Source organism: Lutra lutra, chromosome 16 (assembly GCF_902655055.1).
Source record: "Lutra lutra chromosome 16, mLutLut1.2, whole genome shotgun sequence".
Lineage (NCBI taxonomy): Eukaryota > Metazoa > Chordata > Mammalia > Carnivora > Mustelidae > Lutra > Lutra lutra.
In genome coordinates, this window is record NC_062293.1 from 17,655,216 (window position 1) to 17,671,664 (window position 16,449).

The 16,449-nt window shown below is 40.6% G+C and overlaps 1 protein-coding gene across 2 annotated transcripts in view; it reads left to right on the plus strand.

The window, feature by feature from the left end:
• LOC125087395 (leucine-rich repeat-containing protein 37A2-like) overlaps positions 1-15,346 on the plus strand; it is a 54,555-nt gene extending 39,209 nt beyond the window's left edge. The window contains exons 9-15 of one of the 2 annotated variants that reach the window (XM_047707673.1): positions 4,221-4,339; positions 6,322-8,135; positions 8,529-8,633; positions 12,929-12,978; positions 14,307-14,361; positions 14,444-14,586; positions 14,687-15,346. In XM_047707673.1, the coding sequence (XP_047563629.1) occupies positions 4,221-4,339; positions 6,322-8,135; positions 8,529-8,633; positions 12,929-12,978; positions 14,307-14,361; positions 14,444-14,586; positions 14,687-14,789 (2,389 nt within the window). In that variant the 3' untranslated portion in view covers positions 14,790-15,346. The remainder of the gene's footprint in view (positions 1-4,220; positions 4,340-6,321; positions 8,136-8,528; positions 8,634-12,928; positions 12,979-14,306; positions 14,362-14,443; positions 14,587-14,686) is intronic. The other variant, XM_047707672.1, reaches the window with a different exon arrangement.
• Positions 15,347-16,449: the final 1,103 nt, after the last annotated feature.

A 16,449-nucleotide genomic window follows, 5' to 3' on the forward strand; every position in this document is an offset into this window, starting at 1 on the left:
TCAATTTTATTTACTTTCTCTAAAAACTGTCTTTTCATTTCACTGACCTCTCTATTTTCCTGTTTTCCATTTTCTGCATTTCTGCCTTGATTGTTATTATGCTATTCCTTCTCCCTACCCAGTGATTAATTTTCTTTTCTTTTTCTACTTTCTTAAAAGTGGATGCTAGGGAAGCTGAACACTGTGTTAGCAACATCCCATATGTTGATATGTTTTCAGTTTTAGTCAATACAAAATAGTTCTTAATTTCCCTTTTGATTTCTTTGATGCACAGGATTACTTAGAAAGTAATTAATTAATTAATTAATTGGAAAAAAGTATCTGAAAAATCTAATACCCATTCCTGATTACCAATTACAAAAAAATAAGCTTGGCAAACTAGGAATGGAAGGAAACTTTTCCAACTTGATAAAAGACTTCTACAAATTGTTTAGTTTCCAAATATTTGGAGATTTTGAAAAATCTTTAAAAATCTGTTAATTTCTAATTTAATTCCATTGTGGTCACAGAACATATGTTGAATGACTGAAATCTTAAATTTACTGAGGCTTGTTTTATAGCCATGAATTCTGGTAATAGATGAGATAATGGTCTATTTTGGTAAATATTATGTGTCTACTTGGAAAAAAAAAAACATGTATTCTGATTTTGGGTGGAGTGTTCTATAAATGTCAATTAGGTCAAGTAGGTTGATAGTGTTGTTCAAGTCTGCTATATCTTTACTGATTTTTTAATATATTTTTTCTGTCAATTGTTGAGAGAGGGATATTGAAATCTCCAACTATAATTGTGTATTTATTTGTTTCTCTTTGCCATTCTCCTTGATATATTTTGAGGTTCTGTTATCAGATGGATAAATTTTTAGATTATTTCTTTTTTTATTAGTTGACATTTCTATCATGATGGAATAATCTCCTTTATCCTTGGTAATATTCTTTGCTGAAATTGACTTTGTCTTATAGTAATATAGCCACTCAAGTTTTCTATTGATTCATGTTAGCATAGCATAATTTTTTCCATACTTATAACCTATTTATATCTTTCTATTGAAGATGATTCTTATAGACAGCATATAGTTGGTTTGTGCTTTTTTATCTAGTGTGACAACTTTTTTAATTAGGGTGATAATACCATTTATATTTAATGTAATTATTTTTATGATTACATTTAAAGCTACTGTCTAATATTTTCTCTGTGCCCCATCTGTTCTTCGTTTCATTTTTTTTTCTTTTTCTTTCTGCTTTTGGATTGACTGAGTACATTTTATTATTTTATTTCTTTGCTAATTAGTTACAACTCTGGTTTTGTTATTTTATTGATTGCTTATTGGTTTGTAGTGTTCATCTTTAACTTATCATGATCTATCTTCATACCAAATGATCTTATATGAATTCATGATTGGTATAAGAACCTTCCAATATATATGATACTTCCATTTCTCCCCTCCTGGGCCTTTGTGCTACTGCTTTCATACATTTTACTTTCAGTTATAAACAGCACACCATATTATTTTTTTTGTTTAAACAATAAGTTAACTCTTTTATTGAAGTATAGTTAATATAATATTAGTTTCAGATGTACAACATAGTGATTCAACAATTATATATGTTATGAAATGCTCACAGCATTAAGTGTATTACAGTATTATTGACTATATTCCCTACATTGTACTTTTCATCTGGTGACTTATTTATTTTATAATGGGAAGTTTTGTTTTTTTTTTAATCTATAAACATATATTTTTATCCCCAGGGGTACAGGTCTGCAAATCGCCAGGTTTACACACTTCACAGCACTCACCATAGCACATACCCTCCCCAATATCCATAACCCCACCCCCCCTCTCCCAACCCCCTCCCCCCATCAACCCTCAGTTTGTTTTGTGAGATTAAGAGTCACTTATGGTTTGTCTCCCTCCCAATCCCATCTTGTTTCATTTACTCTTCTCCTACCCCCTTAACCCCCACATGTTGCATCTCCTCTCCCTCATATCAGGGAGATCATATGATAGTTGTCTTTCTCCAATTGACTTATTTCGCTAAGCATGATACCCTCTAGTTCCATCCACGTCGTCGCAAATGGCAAGATTTCATTTCTTTTGATGGCTGCATAGTATTCCATTGTGTATATATACCACATCTTCTTTATCCATTCGTCTGTAGATGGACATCTAGTTTCTTTCCATAGTTTGGCTATTGTAGACATTGCTGCTATAAACATTCGGGTGCACGTGCCCCTTCGGATCACTACATTTGTATCTTTAGGGTAAATACCCAGCAGTGCAATTACTGGGTCATAGGGTAGTTCTATTTTCAACATTTTGAGGAACCTCCATGCTGTTTTCCAGAGTGGTTGCACCAGCTTGCATTCCCACCAACAGTGTAGGAGGGTTCCCCTTTCTCCGCATCCTCGCCAGCATCTGTCATTTCCTGACTTGTTAACTTTAGCCATTCTGACTGGTGTGAGGTGATATCTCATGGTGGTTTTGATTTGTATTTCCCTGATGCCGAGTGATATGGAGCACTTTTTCATGTGTCTGTTGGCCATCTGGATGTCTTCTTTGCAGAAATGTCTGTTCATGTCCTCTGCCCATTTCTTGATTGGATTATTTGTTCTTTGGGTGTTGAGTTTGCTAAGTTCTTTATAGATTTTGGACACTAGCCCTTTATCTGATATGTCATTTGCAAATATCTTCTCCCATATAATGGGAAGTTTTTAACCTCTTAATCCTTTTCACCCATTTTGACTATATCCCCACCCTCTCTGCTTTAGCAACCATGTTCTCCATATTTATGAGTGTGTTTCTCTCTTTTTTATTGTCATTGTTTGTTCATTTTTTTTAAGATTCTACATGTAAATGAAATCATATTATATTTGAATATTTAAATAGTAAGAAATATCTTACATATTTACCTATGTAGTTACCAGTTCTAATGTTCTTCATTCTTTTGTGTGGATCCACCTTTCCATCTGGTATCATTTTCCTTCCACTTAAAAATATTTCCTTTAGCATTTCTACAGTGTAAGTCTACTAGTGATGAATTCTTTCAGCTTTTGTATGTCTCAGATGGTCTTTTTTTTTTGCTTTTGTTTTTGAAAGATCTGGATATAGAATATTAGCTTGATAGTCAATGGGTCCCCTCTCCTCTTCACTGCTTTAAAGATGTTGCTCTACTGAGTTCCATTATTTCCAACAAGAGATATGTTGTCATTACTATCTTTGTTTCTCTATATGTTGTATGTGGTTTGGCTGCTTTAAAGATTTTCTCTTTATTGATGGTTTTGAGCAGTTTGATTATGATGTGTCTTCGTGTAGTTTTGTCTGTGTTTCTTGCGCTTAGAGTTTACTGACCTTTTTGGATTTGTGGTTTATTGGGTTTACCTGTTTGGAAAATTTTAGGGTATTATTTTTTCAAAATTTCTTATATTTCCTCTCCTTAAGGGTAAATACACATATATTAGGCCACTTGAAGGGGTTACATGACTCACTGAGTTAAGTAGAGGCATGGGTTTTTTAGTTTGGGTTTTTTTAACATGTGAAATACAGTTATAAGTTTTTTAAAAGATTTATTTACTTATTTGAGAGAGAGAAAGCAAGAGTGAGTGGGACAGAGGGAGAGAGAGCAAACTCCATGCTGAGCTAGGAGCTCAATGCGGGGCTCAATCTCATGACCTTGAGATCATGACCTGAGCTGAAACCAAGAGTGGGACACTTAGCCAACAGCACCACCCGGGCACCCCAGTTACAACTTTTTAAATGTCTTTGTCTGCTAACTGTAACATCTGTGTAGATTATTGGTTTGTTTTGATTGATATATATTCCCAATACAGAACATATTTCAGACCTTTCAGACTCTTCTTAGAAGTCTACCCTCTTCCTGTGTGCTATCAACCCAAAGTGAGACTCTTGGGTTGGAAGGAGATACTTCTGAACTAAACTACTGATCAGTGTCACCCAGTTCTCATCTCTATCTTACTCTAGGCATACCATACTCCCTACTATCCTTACCTTTCTGTTGGGCACCTCTGTCCTGTCTATTTATTTATAATATTCTAGAGCAGCAGTTGGCCAACTGCCCTGTTGTCCCTGCCCAATCATCCAGGCCATATGCCTCAAGAATTCCTTTTTGCACAGCCCTGTGATGCCCTTGGCCTGCCTCTTCTACCTACTCAAGTAACTCCTTTACCACTAATTTAATTACCTATGTTTCCATTTATAGGATTTTACCTAGCCGTATGGCCTGCTGTCTCTGTCAATTCAAAAATAATATTGAGGTTGTCTGCAAGACAGTCAAGCTGCATTGTGACAGTGAATGTATGACAAATGCCACACATTGTGGTGAGTCTGAATTGCCTTATGATAAACTTATAAATTTTTATTTAATTTTTTATTTTTAATCAACAATGATAAAAATTTTTAAGTAATGATGTCACTGCATTATTTTTATTCATTCAGAGTCAAATCCCTAAATCTCTTTTTAAAAAAAAAGAGTTATTTATTTGAGAGAGAGAGCATTCAAGTCGAGGAAGGGGCAGAGGGAGAGAATCTCAAGCAGACTCCCCGCTGAGTGCAGAGCCCAGTGCGGGGCTCAATCCCATAACCCCGAGATCATGACTTGAGCCAAAACCACGAGTCATACACTTGAGACACCCAAGTACCCTCAAATCCCTAAATTCCTAAGAACTACTCCTTTATTAAAAGTTAGATTCTCAATTACCTTATTAAATAATTACCCCAAATGCAAAATTGTTCATATAGTGCATTACAGTTTGTAAACTGATATTATATGCATTACATCTCAGGTGCCCTTTGTCTTATAGGACAGAAAAAAATATATTTTTGTTTATTTCGTTTATTTTTACAAGTTATATTATAAGAGAAAAAGTGATGCTGATTTATAAAAAAGTTGTATTCAGAGCCTGAGAGTTTCTGTTCCCTAACCAGAAGCTGCTACCTTCTAATGGAAAGAGAGGGCTCTTCTATTCTTGAACTGCCCAACTCTGAACTTGTTCTGAATCCTAAGCTTTTCTGTCCAAAAACACTCAGGTGTTAAGTATTTTTCTGTATACTATGTTTTATTGGCACTAACTTGATGACTTCCAAAATGTGCTTTTGCACCCAGATAGCTGGAATATGAGTCCCTATCAATGATCTATGGTACATCAGAAATAACACTGCTATTTCTGTAAATACAGTGTTGCTTATTTTTCAAAACAATTTTTTACCAATTCTATTACTCCCTTCTCCCTTAGAGTTGGGGAGAAGAGGCATGTTTAATCTCCTCTTACAGGTGAGGAAAACTGTGACCAGAGGTGTTAAGTGCTGTAGCCTAGCACTCAAGTGTCTTCTTGTTTTGGGCTCTCAACAAGCCTATTGCTTCTTCTTTCTTGTGACCCTTATTACCTCCTCCTCTGACCCTCACCACCACCACTAAAAATACTTCTATTTCTTCTGGAAAAGAAACCCAGCTGCACAATGCTCTGCAGTATACACAGCGGCACACTTGACCTTCAGGTAGTTGGAAGCTCTGGATGATTCCCTAAGTAAACCTAGAAATATTAGAAATGAAAGTGAAATAAGCATCTGACTAACGTTTCTTTATCCCTTCTGCATTTTAAGACCTCAAGTATCATTCCCTTAATTTATTGAACATTCCACATTGGCATATCTCTCATACCTGGGAAATTTAACCTACATCCCAGATCCCTGCCCACATTTAAACAAAGAGCCAGAGTAGACATAGTGGGTTTTTTTCTGATTAGAGCTTATGTTATATGAACTGCAATATATGGGAGCAGGGACCACGCAAGGAATTGGTGGGTAGGTAGAGAAGGCATATCCAGATGAGGGCCTATAACAGGGGGTGCAGTCACGGGCATCTGTGATGGCAGTAAGAACACAAGCACACTGAAGAAAGGAAGGAGGACACCTCATGCTCCCTCTGCATCTGAAGCAGGACAGGATGGGGTATATGAATGCCAGGAGTCACTGTAGATCTGCGCACAGTTTAGCTGAGTGTCTGCCAGCCTTGACTTTTTTTGAGTCCCAATGGGCAATCAGGCCTTGGGGACCCCTGGAATTATCCCAAGTATAATTATTCACACTATGGAAGTTTCTGAGTAAATGTTTTTCAAAAAACATCCTTTTCTCCTTTTGTTGTTGCCAGTCATAGACTCAAGTTTGAGTTTGTCTCCTCTCTAAATGGTACTCAAATGTTTGCCGATTCTTAATTTATTTGAGTGGGATATAGGACTGTCGACTGACAAAAAGCTGTACTAGCAGTCTTTCATTATCAAAACTAGTCTCTTCTTTGTTGATAGATGAAGAAGTATCTATAAGGAATACAGAAGGCTCCTTCATGAAGGTATTGAAAGCCCGGAAGAAGAGCACCAGTACTGAGCTGACTATTGATCCAGAGAAGGCATCCTCAGACAAAAATAGTGTCAGTCTAGCCTTTATCAATGAGCAGCTAGACTTTAATGATGAAAGTGATGTTATTAGTGCGCTGAATTACATATTGCCTTATTTCTCAGAGGGAAATCTAGAAGATGTAGAATCAACATTATTACCATTCATTAAACTTCTGTTTTCAAATGCACAAGATGGAGACAAGCCCACAGGTCCCTTGACACATGACACAGGGAGCCTATCTCTTAAACCTGGACCCAACAATTCAACTTACAAAAATAAACTGAAGAAACTCTATTTTCTGGAAAATTTGTTAGATGCAGAAATTCAAGAAAAAATTGATGAGGTGAAAAAGAAAGAAAAAACTGCCATGCTTATACGTTCCGGTCTTTTGGGTCCCAAATTTAAACGCCAGATCTTTCCAAAGAAATTGGAAACTGCCCAAGCACAGGAAGAGAGCCTCGCCAAGGCTGAACATGTAGGGAAAAAGATGCTGAGAGTGAAAAAGGTCATCAAGGGCCCCAAGGGCCTACGGAAAAGGTACTTCAAAGAAATGGGCCGTCAGAGCAACCAGAGGAAACAGAATGCCCAGCCATTTGTGGAGAACATGGCCAAAGAAAGAAGGCTCGGGAGACCATCTCCAAGGGAGCTGGAGCAGCTTCACATGGCGCAGAGGCCCAAGAAATTAGTGGGAGACTCCTTCAATACAGAGCCTTCATTCATAAAGGAGCACAAGGCAGCAGTCTCTTCCTTCCTGAAACAATACTCACTGGGCAGGCCTTCTGCCTCCACTGCTCCGAAATCCCTACCTGAGGTGAAAAACAAATCAAAAGACTTAACCTACACCATTTTTGTTTTAGAGGATGCAAATGCTAGAGTTAGGAATATGAAGGCTCCTAGACCAGTCTCACATTCCGGAAAGAAGTACATCCTTCATAAAACTCGCTCACGTGTGGTCCACAGAGAACCCAAGGCCAAATGGAATCGAAAATTCAAAAAGAAAAGTCCTCTCAGAAATAGACTGATGCTGGCAAAGAGGCCTCCATTCTCTGCAGTCAGGAGCCTCATAAATTCCCCCTCACGGGAGGCTTTTTCATCTTCAGGAGAAATGAGTTCTCAGGAAAATCCTTTTCCGGAATTATTTACTCTTTCAGAACCAATTAGGGAAAACACTACTGTGGAAAACACTACTGCGCAGAATGTTTTTGAAGAATCTATTTCTGCAGAAAATATGACTGTGCCAGAACAAACCCTCCCTGAATTCGGGAACCATGAGAATCTTCCCAGGGCACATTCTGCAGCTACCGGAGACAACTTAATGCCAACTGTTAAACAAACCAATGAAACACAATGGGAATACCACAACGTGGGCACCGAATTGCCCCCGAAGCCCACAGAGTTCACTGTGTCGAAGCACTCAGCCACAGGGGATCTATTTGAAATTCAGCTAAACCAGCAGCTACGGTCCCTCATCCCCAATAATGATGTGAGAAGGCTCATTTCCCATGTTATCCGGACTTTGAAAATGGACTGCTCCGAGACCCACGTGCAACTAGCCTGTGCCAAGCTCATCTCCAGAACAGGCCTCCTGATGAAGCTTCTCAGTGAGCAGCAAGAAGTAAAGGTGTCCAAAGCAGAGTGGGATACGGACCAATGGAAGACTGAGAACTATATCAATGAGAGCACAGAAGTCCAGAGTGAACAGAAAGGGCAGGAGTCCAGTGAGGTGAGGAAAACTCCTGAAACGTGGGATCTGGACTTTGAGTCAGTTTAGGAAATGCCATGAACTTACCCAAGCCCAAAGACCAGGGGTGGCCTAGTCTGGGTCTTGTCTTGGCCAGGTAACGTTGGCTGAGACACATGACCTGCCACTTTGCTCATTTAGTGCCACTATCCCCCGGGTATATGAGAAGGGGACCTAATGTGCAAGATAAATAAATTTTTGAAGAAAATGCTGATGATAAGATTACATAACACCTTAGATTTGGTATGTCCCTTAAGACTCTGTAAGCCACTCATCTGAAAGAATGGGGTTTTAGAGTAGCTGAAGAATAGTTAGCTTTTATCCTGTCTTTTTGTTTTCTAAAAAAAACCTGTTCTTTTTTTTTTTTTTTTTTAGCTCACAAAAGAAGTTCCAGGTTATGGCTATAACAACAAACTCATCTTGGCAATATCTGTGACTGTAGTAGTGATGATTTTGATTATAGTTTTCTGTCTCATTGAGGTAAGGACAACCATTAATTCAGATTTCCAGAATATCTTCTATCTTTATAATAGATTCAGAACCCACAAATTGAAAATCAAAGCCACTTTTCCACCTATTACTACTTGATATTCCTCTTCAGTCTGGAGGACTGAAATCTGCTTTGTTCCTTTACTGCCGAGTATATTCCAGGGAATTTTAAAAGAACCCCCCACTGCCAGGAGATCTGTGGATTGTAACCAAGGCAACAAGCCATTAGACTGTCTGAGACATTAAGTTTAAGAAGGCCAGAGTTGACAGTAACATTTCTTCAACTCAAAATTATGTCGATTAGATGTACTCACCCATGAGTCTCAGACTGCCACTGATTTCTTTCCTTGGCTGAAATGATGACAGAGAAAGTCTCTCTGCCCTCCTGGAACCATCAGCCATCCTGGAAGAAAGGACATGACTTACAGATAAAAGTGTCATCTTGTTGATTCATTAGACTTACTTAGCAGCTTTCTCCTCCACTGTGTAAGGTGTTGTGTGAATAGCTTCAGTTCAAACACTGCAGCCCAAATCCTGCAGCAGGCTACCTCGAAGCACCTCAGATTTATAGTCTGCTGCTGGAGCTTGCCTGTTGACCTTTTCTTCAATCCTTTAATGACTTCTTCCTTTTCCCAACAGGCAGGTGCTAACATTTTTAAAAGAATGATTTAACAAGTTGACAGTCTTGACTTATCCCACCAATCCAAACTCATTTACCTTGTGTACCTTTTCTACTGTCCTAGCAGGCCTCCGTTCCAGCCAAAGCCACCCCTCACCGCACCCTAGTCACCCCATGCCCATTCCTGCTTTTGTTGGTGCCTTTGCCCATCTGAAATTCCCTCTTAATTCGCTCTGCCTGTGGAAGTACCATGAGTCTCTCAAAAGCCAACGCAAGTTCATCATTCTCCAAAAAGCCTTCCCTGAATTTTCCAGCCCTCCTGGTCCTAGTCCTTCTGTGAGATTTGTCACCATTTCTTAGGGTGCATTCCCCTCCCCTGAAAACAATAATAAGGTAAACAACTTTTTAAAAGGCAGCTGCCTGAGAGAGAAACACCAAACATCAACACATGGAGCAGAGCAGAGCTATGTAAGCATCAAGTGCCTTCCTGGTTTATCGGACTTAAGTAAAAATGGCCTGGATATATGAACTGCTAAAGAGAAACATGTCTGTCTGCAGGAAGGTTGGTCAGTAGTAAAACCATAGAAATGGTGAGGAAGAGCCCACCATGGGCCGTGCCCATCCTAGGCTTCCCCAAGAGTAGAAATGGCCCCTCAAGCAGCATATGAGCGTTAAGCCCACTAGTAGGCTGTGCCTGTCAGGGAGATGGATGGATCTGGCTACTTCAGTCCTTTCCGTCAAACACTGAATTCAGCTGGTTACTTTCCTTCTAATTCTCTTCTCACCAAGTAGCCTTCTAATTGTGTTTCAGTGCGCCATGGAGGCCAGTGTCCCCGGGAGCTAGTTCCCAACCATGTAGACACAGATGCCCTATCTGCGGAACAGATCTATTTCCCATTGTCAAGTGATAACCTGGCATTCTGATTTTGATCCATCCTGGGGCACTGATAAAGTGAGATTGCCTCTATAGGAAGAAGTGAGTTTGCTTTTGTTAAGGACAGAGTCTGACTGCTGAGCCCAGGAGTCTAGGAACTGGCATGGGGTCAGCTTACCAAGGTCTCTGGGAAGATATATCACTGTCCATTGTCCTGATAGTACTCTCTGTATCTTCAGGTGGCCTGTGGCTGAAAGCCAAAGCTTTCAGGGAAGTTCTGTAAATTCCTATTGCTGTTTTTAATTTCTGTGTAGTTTAGCCTTTTGTTTGTATTTATGTGGTTGCATTATTTCCTTTCCTTATTTTGATGATGAGCTTTTTGAGGACAGAGACCATGCAGTGCTTTTCCTGTAGTAGACAATAATGGCGTTCAAAGGAGGAGAGATGAGGCATTATGTCGACTTCACAATGAGCAATAAGGCAGCCTAATATTTGAAGTAGCATACAGAATCCAGCAATAGACAGACCCATGTGTTCCTAGGACTTTTGAAATGTTACCTTTTAGTATTCAAATCAGTGGAAGAAAAGAAGTAAATGGTAATAGAACAACTGCTTGATTATTTAGGAGGAAAATAATAGCAGAGCCTCATTTCTCACCTTAAACATATTTCAGTAAATGTAAAAAAAAGAAAAGAACCCATAAAACTGTTAGAGGAAAACAGAAGCAATATTTTTTATCATCTTGTGATGGGAAAGAGCTTTATGATCTGACACCATGGGCAGAAACCTTTGATAGATTTAATCATCTTGTCTGTGACACCATTAGCAAACTTGGCACTGATCTATGCCAAGCATAGGAAGAATCTCCCACACCCAATTTAATCCCCACAACCCTGTGAGGGTGATATTACCATCCTTCTTTGATACCTAAAAGGGAATCAGCTTAAGGCCCCAGTGGCAAAACCCAAGGCAGAACCCTGTTTCGCCTGACTGCAAAGCTTGTGCTCTGGTTCCACTGTTTTGTCTCCTTAAAGATGAAAACACTGACAAATATTTAAAACATTGAAATTCAGTGAAAGCCACTAAAAGGATTAATATATATATTTTTTTTAATTTTTTTTATTTTTTTCAGCATAACAGTATTCATTATTTTTGCACCACACCCAGTGCTCCATGCAATCCGTGCCCTCTACAATACCCACCACCTGGTGCCCCCAACCTCCCACCCCCCACCCCTTCAAAATTCTCAGATCGTTTTTCAGAGTCCATAGTCTCTCATGGTTCACCTCCCCTTCCAATTTCCCTCAACTCCCTTCTCCTCTCCATCTCCCCTTGTCCTCCATGCTATTTGTTATGCTCCACAAATAAGTGAAACCATATGATAATTGACTCTCTCTGCTTGACTTATTTCACTCAGCAAGGATTAATATATTTTTATAAATCAACAGGAAGACCAACAATCCAGGGGTGAAGGGGGCGAGGACTATGAAGAATGATGGGCAAGGACCGAATCTGCCAGTCCTCTCCTCATGCCTTCTGGCATGTGGGTCTTGTTAACGAGGCCTTTGTTGCCTCTCTACTGTTTTCTTCTATACTCTTATAACATTTGTTTTTATTTATATTTTTTAATATGTGTAGAATCTGTTTTGGTTTTGGGGATGGTTGAGGTAAGGGATCTAATTTTTTTCACCCCTGCATAAAGATCCAGTTACTTTAAAATCTTTTATTGAACGATTCATTCTTTCTTCACTGATCTAAAATACTATTTTTTATCTAGACTCAATTCAATCCAGTTTCTTTCCCTGTACCAGTATCACACTATGTACTTAATTCCAGTTGCTTTATAATAACATATTTTGATGTCTGGTAGGGTAAGCTCCTGCTCTTTGATCTTCTTTTTCTCTCATTTTGTAGCTAGGCTTGCATATTTTCTCTACCAAATGTCATCCGACCAGTTTTTGTTTAAAAAAAAAAAAAAAAACTATCTTGGGACTTGAATAGGATTGCTTTGAATTTATAGGTTAATTTGAGGAGACCTGACATCTTTGCAATATTCTAGGAAGATGGTATCTCCCATCATGTATTCATTTCTTCTTAATGTCCTTCAGAAGAGTTTTAATATTTTCATCTCATAGGTCTTACCCATTCTTTGCTATAAGTTTACTCCTAGGTACCTTATGCCTTTTATTGATATTGTAAATAGGATCATTCCTCCATTCATTGATTAGCTATTTATGGAATGTAGGATCACTATTGTGGTTTGCATGTTGAGCTCTCCATTTTGTATCTAGCCATCTCATTGACTTCTCATACTTAAGTAAAAATTTAGTCAATTCTCCTGGGCCTCTCAGGTTGTTCATAATTTCATAGGCAAATATGTTTTGTTTCTTCCTAATACTTCATTTTTCCTACTGCATTGATTAGGACCTCCTCAACAATGATGAATAGTAGCCAGAATAATAGGCATCCCACTCTTGTCCTTGACTTTAAAACAATGGTGCTGCTTAGGTTTCTAGTAGATACTTTTCTTTTCCTTCTTCTAAGAATTTTTATTAGGAATTATCTGTTGAATGTCATCTAAAACCACCAATAAAATGTATTGCCAACTGCACACAAGATCCCAAGTTAGGTATTGTGGAAGAACAGAGGACTATTAGACAAACCAAATTCCTGTTCTCAAAAAAGTTATCCTCTCATTGGCTAGATAAGACTTAAAATACAAAGGAATGAAAAAGATTTGGATGCAGTGGTCATCGAGATGGGTAACTGTGATCATGTTTTCTTCCAAAACAGATTTATTCTCATAGAACAGCATCAGAGGAAGGTAAAGAAGGAAACTCAAGGTAAATATTAGTCTGGCAATTGTTAAAGTAGAATTTTAGAACTAGATTTTAGAACTCCTCTCTATTTCAGTCCCCTTATTTTACTCCCAGGACACCACCAAAGGCAGAAAGAACATTTATTTGGCCTAATGCTGGATCCAGCAAAATTAGCTCCCCAGCCAAACCTGAGTTAGGAGGAGACTGGCACAGAGCATCTGCTGGTCACCAATCTTTTAAAAAAAGAGGGTAGTATGGGGAGGTGATGGTTCCTGCTGGTAGTGAGCATCAGGCCTTCTCAGAGGCTCCGGGGAAAGGGTAGGGAGGGCCACAGAATCTTGGGCAAAGAGGGCTAGTCTTCAAGGCTGATGGAAGGCAGAATATATGACTCCTTCCCATAAAGTTGCAGGAAAACTTCCCTCTTCCTCCTCCTCCTGGTTTTCAAGTCCCCACTCACCATTCCCTTTGTACAGACCCCATAGAATTGTAACTGGGAGAGGCCTTAGATAATAGTTTGTCTCTTCCTTTTATAATAAGGAAATGGAGAAGAAGCAGGGGAAGGTAAATTGTCCCATGGTCATACTGCTAGTGAGTGTCAGAAGATGGCTCCTCTCCAGCTGGGCACTCCCTCTCTGATTACACTGCCCTTGGGCTGTGAGCTACATTTTATGTCACAACTCAATACACACATACCGTAGAGATATGAGCAGTTTCTAAGACAAACTTACCATATACTCTCATTTTTTCTATACTGTTTGTATTCAAAAAGAATATTTTGTGTTTTAGTGCTGGTTGTGACCTTTAAGCTCATTTCACGACTCATTCATCAGTGACAGCTTACAGTGTGAAAGGCAGTGAGCTAGATAACTTTGTTGGTTGGACTCAGGCATTTTCTTGGTGCAATTCAACTTGCAGGATAAAGCAACTAGGAAAATAGAAGCACCTCTCCTTCCCCCTCCCCAGCAAATGATGCTATGAGACTGAGTGCATTGGGGACCACTGTAAAATGCTTCTGGAGAGAGTAAGGTGCTTATTCTGTGCAGTTGCCCAGTTTGTTCACTGCATGAGGGCACTTGGCCAAGGTCGCAGGTGAGCGGGATGAAAATCCCACCTGCATTCCATGTCGAGCCACATGCAAAGATCTCCCCAGAGACATTGTGGGGCCGTTATGGATAGATGTGGGAAAATTCTGGAAGCCCAACATGCTTGGGATTATTTTCAAGATCCCAGATCTGTGGTGATTTTGCTTCCAGTGATTCTGGACGGAGGTGTCCTGATAAGACCAGAGATACACGTTGTGAGAGTTACAGAAAACGGCATGAGTCACTAATTGTGTGTGTATTTCCTCCAAGGGGCTTCTTTCGGTCTCTGCTGCGGAAGAGATGCTCATCCGAAAATGAGAATCAGGTAAATCTGAGCAGGATAAAGCCCCGTGGCTGCAGAGAGCATGGGAAACGCAGAATTAACATCCATCCTTTCTGTTTTCTAGGAGGGCTTTTTCTGGAGAAGGCGGCCACTTTGGCTTCGGGACATGTACAGACCTCTCAATGCCACACGCAAGAAAAACATGGCACAGAAGTTACACGACAAGGATTCTTCTGATGAGGATGAGATTTTCAACAAGGAACCAGGGTACCTGATTTATGGCTCTTATCTCAAATGAGGAAACTATGAAAAGTTGAACTGTCCCTTTGCAGAGTAAAAGCCTTTGGCATTCTTCTCCTTTTTGCAGAGAGAAAAGTGAAGCCCCAGCAGAGAAGGCTCAGGCCACAGATTCGACTGCTGAAGAGCTGGGTGAGGAGAGCGAGACCGCCGCAGAGACCGTCACGGAGTGAGCCCATCCTGCCTCAGGCCACCTACAGAGTTTATTTTCTGATATTGGCTTCTCAGCATTGCTTGTAAAATACTTATTTTTCTCATATTAAAATGTATAACTTCATAACCAATTCTAGCCACGTGGTAAGGAATTAAAATGGAACCAGTTAAACATGTATTAGTGAGACAACAGGGGCCATGGGCACAAGGAGCAGGACTGAAGCTAGAATCCCTCGTGGGCGCCAGCGTCCTGCCTGAGGAGCAGCGCGGGCAAAGGAGGATGAGTAGGGGTGTCTCTCCCTCAGTTCCCTGATCAAATTAGTCTCTGGAAACCGGAAAACATATCTTCAGGGGGTGTAGACTGGGTAATTAAATCAATGAGCAGTTTATTCTGGTGCTCTCTTCGCTGGCTCACCAAGTCTCAGTAATTCACAACACACTTGACCTCTTGCCCAGAGAAGATCATCTATTTCTGGTGCCTCCCATAAGGGCTTTGGCATTGCCGGAATATTTGAATCACTGAGCCTAGCTCCACGGCAGGCCTAAACCCTAACTTCCTTCCCAAGTGCACAATCTCGTGCACAAAATGTGTGCCCTGTCTTGGCAAGTAGAGGGCTCTTCACCCTTTGAAGGGAGTAGATAATTTACATTGGGGGTTTTTTGGTTTGTTATCTTAAAAAAAAAAAATCCCAACCCTTGGGTAGCTGGCAGGGAGGGGCTGAGGGCTAGGGTAAAGAAGAATGTGTGAGAGCAGTAATTACCCAAGACTGCCCTCCCCAGTCCTTGATTTCAGAAAACATAGTGTTGGGGCCACTTACCCATTCGCATGTATGGCCCTCGCGTCTCCTGACCCCACTGAGGGTCAGATGTGCGCTGCTTGGCTCTCTCCAGTGCAGCCCAGCACCAGGCCTACCACCATCTTCCTCACCAACACCAATCACAGCTGCATGATTCCAGGGGATAACGTGGTGCAATCATTGGAAAAGGCAAGAATTCCTCCACTCCTGCGATGCCTGGGTGGTTCGGTCAGTGAAACGGTCAACTCTCGGTTTCAGCTCAGGTCATGATCGATGTCCGTACACATAACTGGTGCTCATCACTGTGGGGGCTGGCGCTGGTGAACGTCGGGGACTGGGGGACCACATGGCTAGCTTTCAGTTGACTTTACCAGCTGGTTTCCATAGATCCAAAGCTGCTGCTGTCCCTCAAAAGACTGCTGAGGTCACAGCAGCGCCCCAAAGTCCCCAGACAGGTGACTAGTGGGGAGCATGGAGTCCCGCATGCAGCCTGCGCATCTGCCCCCACAGACGAGGACAGAATGGCTTCCAGCTCCTTGTTACCTCCCAGATTTCACACAGGTACACTATACTGGCAGAACTCTGCTGTCAGGGGAATCTGTGAAACCTGGTTCATGGGCTTCCAGCACTTTAAGGGAGACTAGGGTTTTACTAGGGATGTTGCCACGAGCTGCTCAAAACTGTGTTTGTGTTTGTGTTCAAGTCTTCACAGGCCAAGCCGAGCTGAATGAAGACGAGGGCTCGGAGAAAGAGAAAATTTAGAGAAAGAATCTGTCGCCCTCAACACCCACATGCCCCACCCCTCCTGAGCCCATCTCCAAGAGAGAGGGGCCACTCTCACAAGCCTTCTTATGCTCACCAAACTACTGAAGTAGGGCAAAGA